Below are 19,771 nucleotides of genomic sequence, written 5' to 3' on the forward strand. Positions count from 1 at the left end.
AAACAAACCCAAACAAACAAAAAATCACTCCAAATTTTTGAACAACAGTACTCATACCACTGAGCCTATTCTGGCCTTTGCAGGTTATTAGAAAAGTTGATGTTGGACAGTGACTAAAAACTAATTGTAGAACATATAAATCCAGTTTGGGGGCTCCTTTATAAATGTGTGTAATTCCTGTAACAGGATTATTTACAATTAAGAAATGAATAAGATGGAAACAAGGAAACTCTATCATGCTAACAGTAGTAATTTCTCAAACATCTTGAAGCAGAGTCACAGTTGGAAGTGACCATGATGAAAATCACAATAAAACTAGGGAAAAAAAGTGATCAAATGTAAAGGCAAACACTGACATCAGCAGCAGCTAACCTATGATACTAAATGCTATTGTACCAGCATATAATTAATTTTGTAAACCAGTTCAGCTTCAGTATTTAAAAGGTCAATCTCCAAAATGTACACAAGCTAGAACTGAAAGGCAAGACCCACGGCAGATACACGACACCCAGCATGTGCATAATACAATGCTCTGTGTAACAGAACACAAATGTAAATAGAGCCACGGATCTATGGGAAAGGTTTCTGCCACCCAGCCTCGAGAAGAAAATTCATTAGTTTGCACTGACAGAAAGCTCTTGTTCAACACATGCCACAAAAGCCAGTAGCAAACATAGCAACACTGAGACTTTTAAGAACACTCAGGAAGTAATCTCCAAAGTAAGGGGCAGGGGAATAGCTGGGTCTGCTACCTTATGTTATTTGAGAAAAGCCAGGTAGGTTTTCTACAAAACTCTTTTGCTCAATTGTTGACTCAGAAATACATGAATTACTATCTTTGTCTCTTCTGGCTTTCCAAAATGTCTCCTGGAGAAGCACAGATTCATCATTGCTAACGGAAGAAAAGCCAAGACAAAAGCATTTTCTTCCAAGTATGTCCTAGACCTTCATGCTACATAAATACCTTCATAAAAATAAGTGAGGCCATGAAGTAAAACAGTCCTACAAGAAATGGGCATATTTCAATTTAAAGGAACAAAAATATCTCCTCCTCAGACTTACACTTAGAAGGAATGTATATTTTCCTACTGGAGACCTAAAGAAAAGGCATTAAAAGACCAACATGATCACAAGTACTATTATTGTAAAAGCTTGATATTGGATGATGCCAAGCACAGATCATTTTGTACCCCATTTTTTATTAAAAACATTAGAAAAGGAGTCCTGAAATAATTAGCCATTAGAATGAAGAACTGAAAGAAAACTAAGAAATTATGACATAACATTTTTTCCATTTAGCATCTTAAACATTATTTGCATTGTATTTCTATGGTAAAGGGAGAACATGATGCTCACTTACCTACATAAGTGAGGAAGGATGGCTTCATGGTGAAGACACAGGGCTAGGAACTAGTGAGTGAGGTTCTGGCAAGTTCTGTGTCCTGCTCTCCTGACATGGAGCACTGCCACTCAAGAGTCTTGGACAAAAATTTTCATCCCTACAGAGCAGATATAATATGCTCCAGAAGGGAACTGAACATAAAAGCTGCACGTGGAAGACAGTGTAAAGCCCCTAAAGCATTACCCCAAGTGTAGCTATTAATAAAGTTACCTCAGCTCATAGCTTGTGGCGAGTCCTATAGAAAAGCACAAACACACACTGGGTAGGGTGATGCCTCACACCATCAGTGACACACTTTCCTCCCTGTCCCTAGAGAAGATGTAATTACAGAAATCATAGAATGTTAAGGGTTGGAAGGAGCCTTAAAGATCATCCAGTTCCAAGTCCCACTGCCCAGGGAAAGGACAACTCCCGCTCCATCAGGATGCTCAAAGGCCTTATCCAACCCGGCTTTGAACACTATGGAGTCTCCGCACAATCTTCCAGGCTGAACGGCCCCAACATTCCTAGCCTGTCTTCGTAAGGAATGTGTTTCAGTCCCCTCACCAACTTTGTGACCCTCCTCTCTGCTTGCTCCAACCCCTCAATCCACCATTAAGGAGCTGTTGCAGATGGACCTTCCAATTCGAGAACAGTTTACGTTTTCTTTTATTTTACTTTTAATTGAAGGGGAAAAAAAAGTCTGAAATTAATGGAGAATTTGAACTTCGGGATTTCGCACCGACACCGGGTTTGCAGGAGGAGCCGCCGGCCGGTGCAGCGGCAGAGCCCGGCAAGGATAGGCAGCAGGGCTCTGGGCAGCCCCGGCACCAGCCCTGCGAGAAGGCGGGCCGCTGCTCCAGAGAAGCCGCCGGGCTCTCCGCGGGATTCCGAAGCACACATTCATCCGCACGGAAGGGTTATTCCCAGGCGTGCTGGGACACCGACTGGGGTCCCGCGGGGCAGCCCCGGCGCGGGAGGCGCGACCTCGGGATACTTGGAAACACCGAGCAAGCCCTGCACGGCGCAGCCCAGCCCGGCAGCCTGTCCCGAGCTGACACCGCAGACTCCCGGCAGTCTGTCCGTCTGTCCAGCCTCTGTCTGTCCAGCAGACCCAGACCGCCGCCTCCTCGGCGGGCGCAGCCCACAGACACGAAGTTTTCGTGCCGCCACTTCCCAGCCCAACCCAGACACATTAATCCCCGCGCTCTCCCTGCAGCCTCCCGGGGCGCCTGCCTGCCTCCCCACTCCCTGTCAGCGGTTCCCAACAAACTTCCCCCCGGCCTTCTCCTCCCCCTCCCTCTACCACCGAGAGCCGCGGAGGGGAGGGAAGCCGGGGGGAGACGAGCACGAGGGGGAAACCAACGCAGCGGGGGGGTGGTGGTGTTGGGGAAGGATGAGCGTGGCGAAGGGGGTTCCTTGCCCAGCAACCAATCGGCAGGCGGGCGCGCGAGGCACGCCGGGAGATGTAGTTCCCTGCAGTTCGCCATTTTGTGGCAAGGGAACTACAACTTTTCCTAGGAGCAAGGACAATTCTTGGGCCCAGCGTGGCCAAACGTGACTTCGAGGTGCTGCCAGCGCGGCGGGCCCCCCGTGCGTGCCGAAGCCCGTGGGACGCGCGGAGAGCGTAGGGACAGAGCGGAAGTAGAGACTTTGGCAGCCGGGAGGAGAGAGGAGACTGCAGCGGGGCGGGGAGGGGGGCAGGGCACGACGACCGAGCGTGCTGCGCGGTGAGGGACCGTCGTCAAACTCCCGGGTCGGACTGCGGCGCAGAGCTCGCGGCGACCTTGGCTGTCGGGTGGCCGCGTTTAAATGCCAAAAGAAGGGAGGTGGGAGGACGGGCGGGGGGTGGGAAAGGGAAGCGCGTGACGCTTGACCCGCATGGAGTGTTTAGCGAGGCCTGTTGCATGCGCCGAGCGCAGCGAAGGGCCGGGCGCTGCGGCTGCTGCCCTGCTTGGGAATTAAGGCCGAGCCCTAGGCGGTGGATGCATGTATGTGTGTGTGCGTGTGTCCGTGTGTGTATATATACACACACACACACACACACACACACATATATATATACACACACACATAGACACGCGCGCGCGCGCGCTCACACGCACGCAGACATATATATTAACAGAAAGGAAAAAAAAAAAAAAAAAAGAACCTGGTCCATTTAAAGTTGCTGGCGGAGAGCTGTTCTCATTGGTTGGGGGGGAGCTGGAGGAGCGGAGACACACACGGTGCGTGCAGCTCTCGCTGCCGCCGCCGCTGCTGCCGCCGGAGCCGCCGCCGCTGCTGCTGGAGTTGTCCCTGCCGCTTGCCCTGCTGCAGCGGCACAAACGTGACTTCCAACGTCCCGATTATTTATCTTCTCCTCCCGGCCCCTTTCCTCCTCCAAGATGTAACTACAGCTCTGACACTAAGGACCTGCAGATCGCTTAGGCGGCTTGAGAAAGAGAAAAGGGGATATCAAGGGCGTCGTTTTTTGTGTTTAGGGGGAAATTTTCCATTATAATGCTTCACTAAAGTGATTTTTTTTTTGTTTCCTTCGCATTCGTCTTTTTTTTTTTTTCCGTCCCCCATTTCTCGGATTTATTGCTAGGAGAATCACATTGTGAGGAAAGAAAGTCGGATTACAAGATACCACTACAAACAACCCCCTCCCTCCTGGATTTTTTCGGTTTTTTTTTTTAATTTTTTTTTTTAATTGTCGCGGCTTTAATTCATGAAGCAATTGTCCCCTTTTGCAATCAGAATTTGGATACCAGAATGAGCAAAGAAAGACCCAAGAGGAATATAATTCAAAAGAAATACGTAAGTGGTCATAACATCTATCGTTTGACTCCCAGTTTTAGGAAATGGCAGTGAATGTTAAGTTTATAGCTAATCTTGTAGCTCTGAGGCTTTGGGAACAAATGTGATGCTGAATTTGATTTTTCTATGGTGTGGTGGGGGAGTTTCAGAGGCCCCATTTAACGGGGAAGCCTTCTATCCAGTTCGGTTATAAAACCAGATTTGTGTAGCTATTCCTCCACTGAATAAATGTATTGACCTCAAATGACACAATCATAATCTAGTTTTAGATGAAACGCGGGGAGCTCGGGGGGCTGCCGGGATAATGTCACCAAACTGCTGATTTCAAGCGGTTTTCTTTATTCCGTGCTTTTGCATGCTAAAAGGTTTGTTGTTTTTTAATTTGGGGTTGCTTGGTTTGGTTTGGGGGTTTTTTTGTTTTTATTTTTGTTTTGTTTTTATGTTTTTAATAATGTACGTGTGTCTGTCCCCGTCTGGTGAAACGGCGGCGGTGGTTGTTGGATGCCCTTTAAGTTGAAACCGAGTGTCTGGTTATGGCGAGCTGGTTTCTCGCAGTACCACATCCCATCTCCTGTGTGTGATCCTCGGCTGCTATGCCTTGCGATAGACACCGGAGCGGCCGGGGATCGCCTTACGGGCAGCGCGTTCCTCGGGATTGACTGCAATAATGAGGAAAATGGCTCGGTGGTGTTTTAAAATAATTCATTATGATGGCTCGAAAATTTGGGCTAATCCAGAGCAGCCTGGGCTGTATTTCTGCCTCGCTTTATTCAGCCGCTTAACCAATCCCTTGTAATTGTCCAATCCTTTAAACATATAAATGTGGATGGGTAGTTGGATTTTTGTTCGTGCTCCAGGTACGTTTTGATTGGCACAGGGCAGTTTTTCTTAACGTTTGGAAAAGCGTAGGGGATTATCCATATATGCAGTAGAGCGAATGATTTTTATCTCCACGTTAAAAAAAAAAAAAAGAAGAATTGGGGGGGGCGGGTGTGGGGGGAGATCTATAGAAATGCTCGCTTTTGGGCGTGTTTAATGCGAGGGTTTAAAAGTTACACTTTATATCGCATCTAGTCGTCTGCGCCGATTTCTTTCAGCGGAGGGGTGTTGCTTGGCAGGGAGGGTGACCTTCGGGACACTTTGCCTCGGTATTCTATAGATTCGGTAAAAACTGCAGTTGACTCCAGCTGACTGCCGCTATCGATTGCCCGCCCCGCTGAAATGCTGCCCGGGGAGGTGGTAGAACGACGTGTGTGTGGTTTCGGGGATGAAGGGAGGGGGGGCCTGCGCGCTATTTCGGAGCTGGCCCCCCCTTTCCTCCTTCCACCCCCCGCACCCCCCGAAATTTTCGAATTAAAATACATCCGCATTGCAGAGGAGAGGGGAGCCCGGGGCCGGCGAGATTAAAGTATGGCATCGAAACGGGAACGGCGGGTGGAAAGTCTGGCGAAACACGCGAGGCGTCCACGTTTCCCAGGCAGGCAGACAAAAGCGGGGCGGGGGGGGGGGAAGGAAACCGCGGTGTTAATAATTAAAGGGGGGGTGAGGGGGGAGAGGAAAAGGGGGAGAGATCACCTCAAAGCCCGGCTCCCCGTGGGCTCGCCAGGGCAAACAATGCGGCGCCGCTCCCGCACCGCCGGGCAGGGGCCGAGAGCACGGCTCCCGGGGGAAGAAGGCAGGAGGGACGAGGGCGGATAATGTGACGCGATGCTCCCCCGCTCCCAACTTCGTGGCGGTGCTTTTATTTAACCCTTCTCTCCCCCCTCCTCTTTCCTCCCCACCCCCTCCCCGTTTTGGTGTTTGGCAGGGGGCGGCGGGGCGCGCTGGCGTCGGCAGCGGCAGCAACAGGTTGCGGCGGCTGTGACGGAGCTCGCGGGCCGCCGGCCACGCCGCCGCCCGGCCAGGTTCGCCCCGCTCCCCGTGACGTCACAAAGGGACGGGCCTGCGCGCCGCGGAATCTTCGGCGCCCCCCCAGCACTTGGCTCCCCCCGCCCTCCGTGACGTCAGGGCCGAGGCGGAGCGGGGGCGGGAGGAGCCCCCGGCTCCGCGGGGGAGGGAGCCAGGGGCAGAGGGAGGGGGCGGCCGGGGCCAGGTGAGCAGGTGCGGGGCCGCCCCGCCGCCTTCGGGTTGGGAGGTGCCAGGAGAGCGCCGGTTACGTCGCCCCGTGGCGACACGCGTGGTGGCACGTCTCCTGCCCGTGACCTTCGGGCTCTACGGCAGCCCGGCGGAGTGCGCCGCCAACTCCTCCTCCTCGCCGGTGCCACCACAAGCTTGGCCTGCGCCCGGAACAATGGTCCCGGTGTCGGGCCCTGCCGCCCACCCAGGGTCCCTGGTGTCCCCAGCCCGGAGGTGATGCTCCGCCGTGAGGAGCGAGGGCACAGCCGCCAGCCTGACCCCCGCCGCACGGGCACCGAGTGGTGCTTCGTGGCCTCGCTCCTCATGCCACTGCGGGTTGTCACGGAATCACAGACTTACAGAATGGTTTGGGTTGAAAGGGGACCTTGGAGATTCTCTTGTTCCAACCTTCCTGCCGTGGGTAGGGACACCTTCCATTAGACCAGGTTGCTCAGACCCCCATCCAGCTTAACCTGGCCTTGTATCAGGAGCGGGGGCTGTTCAGGCTGCTGTTGCTCTTTTTTCTTTCCAGCATTTGCAAAATGAATTCTGAAAACAAGAAGGTGGTGAGAACAATGGAGTAAAGCCTCCGTGTTGTGGGCTGCCGTCATGGGCCTTAGAGCCCCGCTCCGTAAGTGCACATAACTTAAAGTTCTCTTAAAGTTCGGGAGCATTATCTTTTGCGATTGGTAACCCAGGAATGAGGAAATCCGTATATGCATCTTTTTTTCCTGTGATGTAAAAACCCTATCACTTAATTTAAAAGAACCATGGCTGACTCATACAACTCTTTCTTCTCACTTTACCCTCCTCCTTCTCAAACATCTTTACATATCAAATATTGCCTTTTGGCTCCAGCCTCACAAAACTGACAGCTTTGTAAAGCATCCGCCGAGAAGCCAGACTGCATTCAGTATGCGCTTGGAATTAATAGTTCTTGAGTCAAAAGCTTTGAAGTCATGAACATAATTTCACAGGTGCATTTTTCTGACCGTTTTTGTGATGCTGAATAGCAGATCTTCTGTTCTTGCTGGCTTAGGTCTCAGAGTATCAGACCTGGATTACTTCCTTAAAATACCTGCATGGTTCTGCCACGGTAGCAGATGGTGAAGTATAATTAAGGAGTAATGTCACTACTGTTGCCTCGTGTGATTTGTTTCCTTGTCCTTGCAAAAGTAAAAGTGCTGTAGTCTGCCATGAGGTGACACGCTTCACCTACGGATGGCCTGGTAAGCCCCTCAGACAGGGCCAGCAAGGCCTTGCTAGGATTAGCATGCTGCAGATATCTGAGAGCTCCTGTGTCTGCTGCCGCCTTTGAAGCAATACTCTCCATTTGGGTGTGCTTGACTCAGGGAGTTTCGTGGGGGAATGGTGACCACGCAGCACCACCACCTTTTTCTGCATCAGGGGTGTTTTTGTGCAGGAGGCTGACCCTGGGCAATCCAGGGCTTCAGCTAGACCCATCTGCCCTGCTTTTTTCCTGTGAGAGTTGGCTTATTTCTCTCCCCCAGGCCCACAACTGATAACAGGCTTTAAGTTTGACCACTTAATACAAGAAATAGTGTAAATGGGCTGCTGGCAGTGCAGGTAGTATGCAGCGTACCTTGCATCCTATTTCACATCACCTTTTGGGGCTTGCTTCTGTTGCATGTCTTTCATGCTTGCAGTAACAATTCCAGCAGCATAGCACACTCAAGTCTTACTTTCTTTTCCCTGTACATAAAGTTTAAGGGTGCTAGCTGCACTTGACAGCCTTCGTTTGGGTTCCTCTTAATCTCCTCCTGATCTCTTGATACGCCAACATTATGCTGTAAGTGGCTATAGGATAGTACATAAGAAAAAAGTAGTATTTAAAATACATTTTTTTCTTTAAATGAATATTTTGCTATCAATAGATGCTTTGCCCTGAGATACTAGTGGACTCCTCACTCTTGATGGTCTGTGAGCCAGGAGTCTGTAAGTGAATTAGAGTGAATCAAGGCCCCTGTGAAGAGTTTCTAATGTTCATTAAGCACTTTCACCTTCTCTTGCAAGGCCTACTAAGCCAGCATTAAAAACATATTACCCCTTCCTTTTCTGTAGATGTAAAGTAATAGCTAATGTTATACATATGCTAAAGTGTGGTTCAAATGTCAGCTGACTCTGTAAGGCAGTAGCATTCTCTCCATTTTATTGTTTGATGAAAAACAAAGAAGTCTAAATTAATTGCCTGAAGCTACATGCTGTAACAGCATCAGAGTTAAACCTAATCTGTATTTCTGCTGCCTTCTCCAATATTCTGTCCTGTAGCTTACAGGCTCTTGCTACAAGGCATGACATCTGTATTGTAAGGGACTACTTTATGCAGTTCCAGCTTTCTTTAAAATCCTCCCCGCGCCCCCCCCTCCCCCCCCAGTAATGGACTGGACTGTTAGATTAACAGTATATTTTTAACGTAATAAAAGAGGCATTTCAGTGTGGATACATTTTTTTTTAAGACATGATCATACTCTGCAGCGGATAGAGACCAGTTGATAGCGTGATGACTCAGCTGTGGGAGTATTACATAAAGTAGGTCAATTTTTAAATCTCATAGTCTGAAGCTGAAGAGAATCCACGTTTAAAAATTATATTTTGTTTATATACATTGCTGTTATTTATTGATTTGAACGTAAGTGAAAGTTCTCAAGGAGGCGGGAAATGTTTTTAGGGGTTGATTTAAGGTTTGGTTTTGCCGATTTTTATTGTATACTGACTGAATTCAGTCAACTTGACAGAGGGGAAAGACCAGCTGCTTTCATTTCTAAAGTTTCCAGTTTGCAGCAGTCAAGTGAAAGGAAGGCTTTAAAGGCAATTTTAAAGTAGGGAAAGGAAAAGCAGAGACACGTTTATTATTTTTTATTACAAGCACCCAGCTTTTGTGTGATCTAGCAGATGTGGAGTTTGCAGAGGAATACATGCTTCTTCGAAATCCAAATTTGCATTTAAAACATTCTGGTTTCCCCCCTTAGTACTTTGCATGGCTTTCTTCCCAACTATAAATGTAAACCAAGTGTAAATGATGCATTGTTTGCCTTAGTGGGCAGACAGTCTGAAAACAATAGTGCTGATGGATTTGACTGCCTCTGTGTAAGATTAACGGGACATTAAAATTCAAGTCTATTAATGCAAATTTCAGTGTTGCCAAACCTGAACTTCCCTTAAGTGTTTCCTGGTGCTGATGGCCCTAAATGTTCCTACCCCACAGGCCAAAACTTCAGCTGACAGTTTTTAACCTGTTGTTAGGACTTTTAAGAAAAAGGTAAAGTGTACTTGAAGTTTAATGTCCTAGTGAATGATAGACCATGGTATACATATACTTTTTATACGTAATTACTGTTTCTTATATAAAGCGGTTTTAAGTGGTAGGAAGCCACCAGGAAACTTAAAATCTGCAAATCGCTTGTAAAATTCAGGTCTAGTATGTGAGGATTACTTGGCACTGAAATTCAGATACAGGAAATAATATGATTGCCAAAATGTGTTTGGTGTTGTTTTAGATCTCTGATGGGTTGGTTGTTTTGCTGGCTCATTACTTCTGGGAATATTGGATGCAATCCTTCTTGGTTTTTAACAGCCAGGTTTTATTTGGGAGCTCTTGGTTTTCATTTGGAGGTGTGGGTTTATTTCAGTCAGTCACAAAAACGTTTCCTCAATGAAGCAGTAGGTAAAAGATTTAAAACCATTTGCTGTTTCACTTGCTCGGGTTTCACACTTTCCCTCGTGTAATGACATCCTGTTCTGAAGTTGTTCCTTCAGTAATCTGACAGAGGCCTGGTATTTCCAGTGGTGGGCTGTGGGAAACGAATAAACCCTCTAATTATAGCGGTGAGGTCTTGTTTGAAAATATGTTAGCACTCTTCCCTTCTGCACGTCCTGTCTTTTTGTCTGACTCTTCCCTGTGCAGATCAGGGATCCGAAGCTGTAAGGTGTTGCTGTTCAAGTTGCTCTGCAAGGGTGGCCATGATCAGTGGCAAAGCTGAGCGGTGCCTGGGACCATTGCCGTGCCGAACGCCATGTCTCCAGGCTTGAGGCTTGGGATCACGGCTCCCTGCTCTGCGAGCAGACGGCTGCTGTGAGTGCACCCCATCTGCTCCCGTGCCAAGTTTATTGGCTTAATTTATGCTGCTGCAGGAAGCTGTTTAGAGTGACCAGCCTGGCTGAGCACAGAAGCAGGGAAAAAGGCCCAGGTGGAAATTATCGTTCCACTGGTACACACAGGGAAGATGTAAAGCTGCTTCAGCATTTCTCCAGCACATGTCTCATCCTGGACTGATGAGTCATAAACACTACCCCCTATTTTTATCTTGGGGACAAAAACCTCCTTTTATCAGGCATAAAAATGGGATTGTGTGATTAAAAATAGACACCGAAAACAAAATGAGAAAGCTAAACTAAAGTCTCTGTATACTTTCTGCATCTAGGTCAGGTCTGTGGAGCCAGAGTAGTTTCTGGACAGGTTCAATTTTTAGTGCCTGTCAGATTACTACAGACACAGTCAGACATTTTGACGCTGCTAAAATCAGTTCAGCAGAATTGTCATGATGCCCCCAGAAGGGTTCATAATTGCATCACTTGAGGGGCATGACTTAATCCTTTCTAAATGTCTCTCCTCTGTAATCTGCTTTGTCTTTTCTGTGTGGCTTCTTGCCATGTTTTCTGCCAGGTCCTTCCTAGATTTGCTCTGCAAAAAATGCAGCTTTGGATCTGTGACTGAGAAGAAATGCAGATAATAAGAAGTTGAGAAACTGTGTTCTGCTGTTGTACTCCAGAAGAGTTCGTGGTATTTGAGTCCCTGTGCTCTGCTTTCAGTTCTTTAAGCTTGCCTTGCTGGTCTGACATCTTTTGAATGACGTGATGGTTGCAGGAGATTAGCGTATTTTGGCACGCACATGCTATGATGACTGGCTAACGATATTTATAACATTCAAAAATAAACCATGGGAGCTCATTCTGACATAATCTACTAATCTTAGTTTTGCACTTTGATACTGTGTTGTCTGAGCCAAGTTAGGATAACTATATATTGCAAGCAATTCATTTTTAGCTTTGCTTGCAGATGAATGTTGAAGCAGTGCATGCTTTTCAATTAAAAATGATGGGAGTGAATTTGGAGAAATTATCAGCTCTTTCAACTATATGCGTATTCTGTGCCTATTTTTGAAACAGTTTTATGTGAATGGGCAGAGATACATGCTCCACAATATTGCTGGATTTATTGTGCCACTGGCATTTTAATGAAGTGATTTTTTTCTTTCACTGCCCACAAGAACGAGATGGTTTCTCTGCCCTTTCCTATATTTGTATATTATGGGAAGGACTTTCTTGTCTCTTTGAGGATTGTGCTTTATTCTTTTTCTGGATAAAAAGAGATCTGTTACTGCTTTGGGTAAACTTTAGTGTTGTGCTAGGCATCTTGCTAGTTATGCTGCATTTTGGGGAGTCCAGCTGAGAGAGTAAGCTTTTGAGGCTCCTCGGTGACAGGAATTCAGTTTCCCCTGGACCTTGACTAAAACTCCATTTAAACAGCTAAATAACAATTTTCTAGCTACCTTTTTGAATGGCCTGCATGTTTAAGAATTGCAGTGAGGAACTTGGTGATGTATAGCTGTGAGTCAAGTCAATGGCAATGCACAAATATTTTTTGAGGTTCCCACTATTGAAGCGGACAGAAACAATGAGTCTTAAACAAGAGTCTGCTCAGTGTCTCACTCTTTCAGATGTTTATCATTATTTTTATTAGTTGTTATATTTAGCATATAGTTTTCTGTGCTGTTCTAAAACTGAAAGTCTTTATGCCCGCGAAGTACATAGCCTAGAAATTGCATTTTCATTTTTAAGATGCTGCAGGCTACCACCATATGTTTATAGGGTTTGAGTTCTCTTAATAAGGTACGCATTAGGCAGACTAAGGGTGATTTAGAGAGGGGATATGTTTCTTTCTTTTTGCCTTTTTTATTTCATGGATATTACTTTCAGTCAGTTTGTCCCACAGTTCTTTTTGGTACATCAGAGTTGTAAGCCAAATCTCTCAGCTGCAGCATGCATGTTAAAACCTCCATTATATGAATTTCCAACCCTGCACGTATGCCAGATCAATTAACTTCTTAACTCAAGCTGGAAAAAAACCCGAAAAACAAAACACAAACCTACTTTTGTTTTGATCTGTGCCCTACAAAACTTGATTCAGACCTTTGAGTTAATAAAACTCAAAGCCAAGTGAAAAGCGGGTTTTTTGTTATTATTTGTTGACTGATAACTAAGCTGGTGTGGCACGTGGTTCTTTTTTGGGTGGTGTTCCAAGTGACCAGCCTTAATTTGAGTGTATTTCACACAAGGATGACCTAGATGGACATGTGAGATGTGGTCTTCTGATTGACAGTCACTTTTTTGCCTCCTCTTAAAGTGTAGTGGTAATGATGATAATTCTCATGGCCTGTTCCCGCCTTGCAGACTCATAAAAGCTTTTCAAACTTAAGGTTTAGGGCACCAGTAGCAGAAAGACTGCCTTCTTATTACAATCTTACTTGGGTATAGTACAGCTTTTAATAGATTATTAGAAGAAATGTTACTCCAAATGACTTCTCCTTTATAGCGACAACTGAAAGGAACATTCTCTGGTGTCAGAAAGACAGTGTTAATTTTTTTGTTGCAGTTGTCCAACTTGTAATGGGGATATGGTAATATCACTCTGTAAGACAAGCAAGTTAATGTTACTTTAAAAGCTGGACTTGGGGCATGTTACAGTAACTGTATCTTGTCAATTATTTATAATTTGGAAGAAATAATGGTTATTCTAATGGCACATAATTTTGAAGCAGCATTTTTTTGTTTTCCCCAAGTCTGTGATGCCTTGAACCAATAGTAACAATGTAGGAAGTAGCTGTAGAGAGAAGCTGTCCTGTCCTGTTCTACTCAGCTCTTTTTCCTAGTCTGTGGTTGAAATGTCCTGTGTATAGCTTATGCATTTTGCCTTCATTAACAATGTCGTGAATGTGGAGACCAGTGAGTTTTTGTGATTACTCTAAGCCTGCACTGCATGGGAAGAAGTGGTTCAGGCTTCCCTCTGGCTGCCTGTTCCCCTTCTCTTCTGCAGGCTGATACGTGCCAGGTGATAGCTCCCATCGCACACTGGGGACTTCGCTGGTTAAAACTGAACTGACAAAACGTAGCTGATTTTTAATGTGGATTTGTTTAATAGTGCAGTGTGTGATGTAGCTGGAAAAATACTTGGTCTCAGGAAAGTGTTACAGGAACACACAATGAAGTGGCAAGGGAGGGGTAGGATTGTGTCTGTTAGCAGTAAGAGGGAGTTTAAATGGGCTGTGAAATTATGACTAAATAGGAGTCAAGATACATGTTTTATTTCATAGCAAGCAAAATTAGCTGCCCTTGTCTGTTCTAAGTGTTGTTCGGATATAGATTTTGCTGTACTGCCTTACTGCTGGAAGCATGGTGAATATTAAATAATGTTGAAACGAAGTTAGGCCTCACAGGTGAAAATGAAGCTAAAGGTGTTTGTGCCTGTGGTCATGGTAGTGCCATAATCATTTCCAAAGTGCTAAAATCAGTTCAAATAGAATTTAAAATGTACTACTGTTACATGTTATGCTTGCTTAGGTAGGATTTGAACAATTTTATACTTCAACAAGAGAAGAAAAAAAGGGAAGAAAAGAAAATTAGGATAGCTGTGCTGCTTGAGGCTAAGTTCCTTTGCTAAATGTGATAGAACTACTACTCTTTTTTAGTTCAGCAGCCACACATGTCCATCTCATATGCAAGAGCTCCAGTGTGGAAGTGAAGCCAGTGTACTGTTCTATTTTCTACATCTTAGGATAAGGACCTGCTTACATAAGGGAGTTCATCCAGAAATTTCCCATGGCTTTATTTGTTTTATTTTGTACCACTGAATAATAAATTCAGATAGCTTCTCTTGTTAAAACTACTCATGTCTATTGAATGTGCACACGAACTGAAGTGCTGATTTATTTTTGCCCCAGGTTCCCAAGTAGTGTGAGAAGGCCAAACCATGTCAAATCAAAAAGCTACAAAAAACAAGGCTTCCTTTACTTATAGGAACAGCAGGATGTGGCATCACATGCCTTTTTCTCACCATTGAAGCCAGCAGTGGTGATCCTATGAATCATTCCTTCATGGTATGGTGCTTTGGCCACATCAACATGACCAAAGAGCTGCATGTGAAATAGGGTCACTGAAATTATCAGACTTAGTTATGCCCAGACTCTTTTCTCTTCCACCTTCTTCTCTTTAAATGGTATGTTTTCAGTGCAAGCCTGCAGGACTTTTTAATGGCACAGTTAAGGAGCAGCGAGGCACAAGGACTTCTTTGGCTTTGCTGCAGCTTAAAAAGACTTGTGGAATTGTTGCCCTCAGTTTCGATCCAGGAAGGCACTGGAGCACGTGCCTGTCTCAAATGTAAGAATACTCTCAGTGACGTCAATTGAAGTACTTGGAGCTTATGAGTTAAGCACATGCCGAAGTGCTTTTCAGGGCTTGAGATTTTGCCATGCCTGTGTAAGAGAGTGTGCAAGTATTTGCAGGCAGGAATGTTAGTTTTGTAAGAGGGTGATAGCCATTTAATGGTTTAAATGGCTTTACCGAAATGCAGTACTGCCTGGTTTGGTTTTTTTTTTTTGAAATGTTTCTTTTTTTTTTTTTTTTTGCTTTTTCAGCCTCTTAATATTTTATTGAAAGGTATTAACTTACTATCCTTACTCTTCATTATAATGTGAATGTGTGCATAGTACTGGCATTTTTACAGTTCACTTCCCCCTCCCTCCTTGTCATCCACTAGTGTGCTTTTCTTTCTCATTTCTGTGTCTTTCTGACTGAGCTTCTCTATCTACTTTGTCCTGGTCTGAGGAAGTTAGCTCTTCCAAAGTTACTGCCATCTCTTTGCAAGAAAGCAAAATGAACTATCATCACAGTATTTTCTTCTCCTGAAGGTCAGATGGGGAAATGAGGAAAGGTTCATGCAGCTCGTCTAGGGGACCAGCTCCATAGGAAACACTTTGGGAAGGGGTGGGATTATACTGATGCTACTTGTCTCTCAAGCCTGTGTGCAGAATTTGAGTGTTGAGAAAATACCGGCTGTATGCTTATGTTTTGCAAGGCTCTACCAACTATTAATGCACAAATGCTGTGGAGGAAAGTAGAACATAGCCCTGCTCATTCCTTTTTGCAGTCCTTTTATGAACTTTTGGGAAATCAAATCCTGCTGATGTGAGCATTCAAGAAAAGCTAATTTCATATTTCATGTACATTATAGGCTTTTATTTATAAGCCATCAATATTCATGCTCTTTCAGTCAAGAGAAGCATTTTGTGATACAACTGACCAATCATAAAAACCACTGCATAGCTTCCATTATTGAAAGGGGCTCTGCAATCTTAATTTGAGTATAACCTTCCAAAATAACTAATGATGGTCAGATTTCTTCCATCCTGGATGACAGACAGGTATAATGATTTCTGGACCCTGTTGCTTTGGAGAGTAGGAATGCAATTTTCAGCAGAAATATGTTAAGAAAAGTATGGTCTCTTAAAGTTGTTTGGGTAATATAATTTCTTTATCTCATACTTAGTATTTCATTATAATACTGCTTGAGCTGGCTCTGTGAAAGCTGGTTATCTATTGTGCAAAAGAAGGCAATGTGTTTATGATGTAAGTAATTATGTTTTCCCCACCACTACCCTCCCCATAAGCATATTGTCTTATATACTTGTTGATTCCTTTTCCTGTCTTGGTGTAATTTTATGCCCGTTACTCTTGCAGTGAGGGATGCAGTGAGATTAGTTCCCTGTAGGCATTTTGGAAATTACTAGTTCTCTAATTTGAATGGAGAAGAATGAAAAGGTAAACTATTATTTCCTCTTTTTTTATACTGGCTTTGCTCTGATCCTGCCAGTGGTGAGCCTGTAATTTCTTTCCCCTGCATACTGTCCATCTCTTAAGGCATTATAATCACTGGTGTCTTCAAGCCATTCCTGCTAGGCTCTGCCTCCTGGGCCAAATGGGACCAGAAGCAGCATTCCTATATGCATGCCTGTCTGTATGTGTTCCTGCTTTTCTCTCTGCAGTAGCATCGAGCTGACCACAGGGATTCCTTGGCAAAGTGGTCTGTCGCTGTTGAGCAGCTAGCAGAGTAAAAAACTCAGTTCTCAGTGGCAAGAAGGAAAGACCTTTATTGTTTTGATTTCATCATATATATAGAGTTTTCAAAGGTTACCCAGATTGGTCAGTCAGAAACCTCCCCCTAGGCCTGATTGGCCAGGCCTGCACCGTCCAGATCTTGGGACACTGTTTTTAATAACATCCAAACTTTATCTTTATTTATAAAACACAAAAAGAGTTCTCACGGGAAAAGCCTGTGCTAGCCACAGTGGTCAGAGATTTTTTTAGCTTATTGGAACAATTTTTTTCTGGATATGCCTTTGTCTCTTCTTTCTTTCCTTTTTGTGTCCCTGTTCACCTTGCATAGCCCCAACTAGGTGGTACTGACTGACTGACTGACTGAAGGACTGCCTGGTTGTCAGCAGTCTCAGAATCTGTCTCCTTCACATGAGCCCATTTCAGGGCTGTCTTCACATCTTTGGCACTTTATTGCCTGCATGCTACAAGCACGACTGCAGCTGCATCTGGGGCTTTGTTGGGAGCAGGAGTGTGCTCAGCTCTGAAGAGCTAACCTGCCCTCTGGCACCGTTTGTGAAACCAAGGTTAGTATAATGTGAGAAAAATGGCCAGGATATTTATCTGTGGTTGGAGTTTTGCTCCTCTGGAGGATGGCTTGCCCTGAGTTCCTGGTTAGATCCTACCACTGTCCCCGTCTTTAGCTATCTTGGCAGTATTTTTTGCTCCTTTTACTTGTGTATTCTCCCTCAGCATTGTATTCTGGTTATCAGAATACAGAAGGTTAGCTGTAGCTGTAGCTTCAGGAGGTTAGCTACAGCTTCTCTAGGAGGGAAATGCTTCATCATCGTTTACGGTGGAAGAATATGCATGAGCACACTGCTATTGCCTTTGGAAGATGACTTTGAAGGTGTCTGTTCAGTCATGCTTTTGAAGGTCTTCTGAACTTGCTCCCAACTATCCTCTGTATAGGTGATTTATCACCATTCTTCTGTTCTTGTGGAGCAGTAAATCGTATCGTGGCTGAAAGATTATCCTTTCTCCTTAAAAGACTTCATGGTGCTGTACTGCTTCTTCCTTAATTGCATGCTCTCGAAATGTCCAGGTATTTTTTCCTTACAGGAGAAGACCCAGTATTTTAATCAGGAATCCACGTGTTACAGAGCTGAAGCAACACAGTATAGCACTTCAGCTTTGAAAGGTCATTCTTCTGTGGAAGAGTGCCATTAAGGTAGTTTCACGTGGTTGCCAACTTTCCAATCCTTTGACTTTCTCAGTGATTAGATCATCTTCAATAAAAGCAAGGATCTGCTGGTGATGTGGGGGATTTGATACGTAGTTTAATTTCAACATATGTGAATAATGTTAAGCCTCTGCATAAAATAGTCTAGTTAAGGAGAACAAAATAATAGGTGATCTCTTGAGGTAACCCTTTGAAACAAGAAGTAATATCTTACAAATTTTTAAGTACGTAAGAAGGAAGATTGAATAGCTGTCTTTATTTGACACAAGGACTGTAAGAACAATTGCTAATACTGGCTGACTGATCTACTGTTCAGCTTAGAAAGTAGGACAACAATCTAGTAAGCGAAATCTTGGTTATAGTGAACTTTTTATCAGGGCTCCTAATCCTGTTATAGATAAGATAATATAAAACTGTCAAAAACAGGGTTTTAAATCTGTATCTCATAGGTTGCTGTTATTTGCATGGCTTTTTCTCTCTTTTTTTTTTTTTTTTTTTTTTTTTGTAAATTGGTTTGATTGTTTGTTCATGCACGAAGTTCCTATAGAGAAAACAAGAGAATTTCCACAATGACATGGACTTTAGGTTCTTGAGGGTGCAAGTGTCTACTCTCAGGGTTACCCATCTCAAAACTTTGTCTTTTTACATTGATGTATTTCATGCTTGGTTCATGCCACAGCATGAGAAACTTCTCTGGAGCAAGTGTAATGCTATAGAGCCTCATTTTGTGTATTTTTCCAGTCCTTGGCATGTCTAATGCCTATCGAAGTAAACTTGCACAGCTATTCTGTGTTGGCAAGGTTGGTAATCTCACAGCTCTTTCTGTAGATTTGTGTGTCTGGCTCTTCCTGGGCTAGATTGTAGAGCTGCATTATTGTCGCTTCTGAAATGTGGTTCTGCCCACGTTTTCTCAGTACAGCAAGTGTGCTTGTTATTGTCAGTTTGACTTTCTGGTGTGGAAGACCAATGCAAATATTACTAGGGCTTAATAACAACCTACCTTTGGATGAGTATTACTGTTGTGATAAAAATGATAGGAGGTTGGTTGCTCATTGATGTGTGCTTTTTGGCCATCTTCCAGGATGAAACTAACTTCATTACGCAGGAGTTTCAGAACAGTGCAGAGTTGTTCATTTATTTCCTTCAACTGTTATTGAGCTGACAGCGTGCCTTTGGAGGGTCATATGTTCTAAAGCTGCCAATTGGATGTTGCTTCATTTTAGCCAAATGTGGCAGAGTCTGAAGTGCATTTTGTCCCTAATATCACCCTGTTTTTTTTTTTTTTCTTTACCTTCTACTCTCTTTCTCTTCTTTTCCCCTCAGTTCCTCCCACTGAAAATAAAAAGGATCTGGGAACAGAGGCAATGCCACAAATAAAAGGAATTAGGTTTTTTGTTGTTGCTGCCTGTAATTTTGGTTTCTCTTAATAAGGCTTTAGTTTCTCTGGTTGGACAATTCTGCATTGTGGAGAAATGCATGCGTTTCAGAAATGGTAAATGGAAGGTATTCTTCATTTTTGCTATTTTTGCTAACCATACTCCTGCCTCTTAAGTTAGCCGCTTATTTCCAAATTGCTCCCTGTGATTTTGTTTTCCTCTTCCTTCTTCATCAGTGCTCTCTACTTCTGTTTGTGTACCTTTCCTTGGTAAACTTGTATGAAGTTGGCATCGGGGAGTCTATGCACTCAGCTGAGTAATCCTCTAGATGAAGGAGAAATGGGGAGGGAAGACAAACCACATGTAATATCTGCCTATGTACTACATGAAATCAAACAGTGTATTTCTGTTGTGGGACCCAGAGAAATGGTTTCCCCACAGTGATCAGCTGTGAGGATGGACTTCAATTTTTTTCCTGTCAGCAGGATAGCCCCTTGAATTCTTCCATGTTTTACACAACTTAGCTTTTTTTTTTTTTTCAAAAGTCGCTCTGCATACCTGATAAATAGATGTTTTTGTGGTTCAGTCTTAAAGAAGAGTTCTTAATAACTAAGCAAGATAAGCTGAATAGTCTATTTTACAAAGTAGTCAACTTTATTTTGATTTCTCTGGCCTCTTAAATGCAAC

At 44.4% G+C, this 19,771-nt stretch overlaps 1 protein-coding gene and 1 long non-coding RNA gene across 2 annotated transcripts in view; both read left to right on the top strand.

Annotated features, from left to right (window-relative positions):
* The first annotated feature begins 3,455 nt into the window (after nt 1–3,455).
* JARID2 (jumonji and AT-rich interaction domain containing 2) overlaps nt 3,456–19,771 on the top strand; it is a 214,183-nt gene continuing 197,867 nt past the window's right edge. Inside the window, exon 1 of the mRNA XM_085051817.1 lies at nt 3,456–4,183. Coding sequence (XP_084907943.1) covers nt 4,139–4,183 — 45 coding nt within the window. The 5' untranslated portion in view covers nt 3,456–4,138. The remainder of the gene's footprint in view (nt 4,184–19,771) is intronic.
* The window catches only part of LOC146441490 (uncharacterized), a 76,616-nt gene continuing 63,127 nt past the window's right edge, over nt 6,283–19,771 (top strand). Inside the window, exon 1 of the long non-coding RNA XR_014849929.1 lies at nt 6,283–6,933. This is a non-coding gene — a long non-coding RNA (uncharacterized LOC146441490). The remainder of the gene's footprint in view (nt 6,934–19,771) is intronic.

This window comes from Lichenostomus cassidix, chromosome 2 (assembly GCF_008360975.1).
Source record: "Lichenostomus cassidix isolate B80296 chromosome 2, HeHo_3.0, whole genome shotgun sequence".
In the NCBI taxonomy this organism is placed as follows: domain Eukaryota; kingdom Metazoa; phylum Chordata; class Aves; order Passeriformes; family Meliphagidae; genus Lichenostomus; species Lichenostomus cassidix.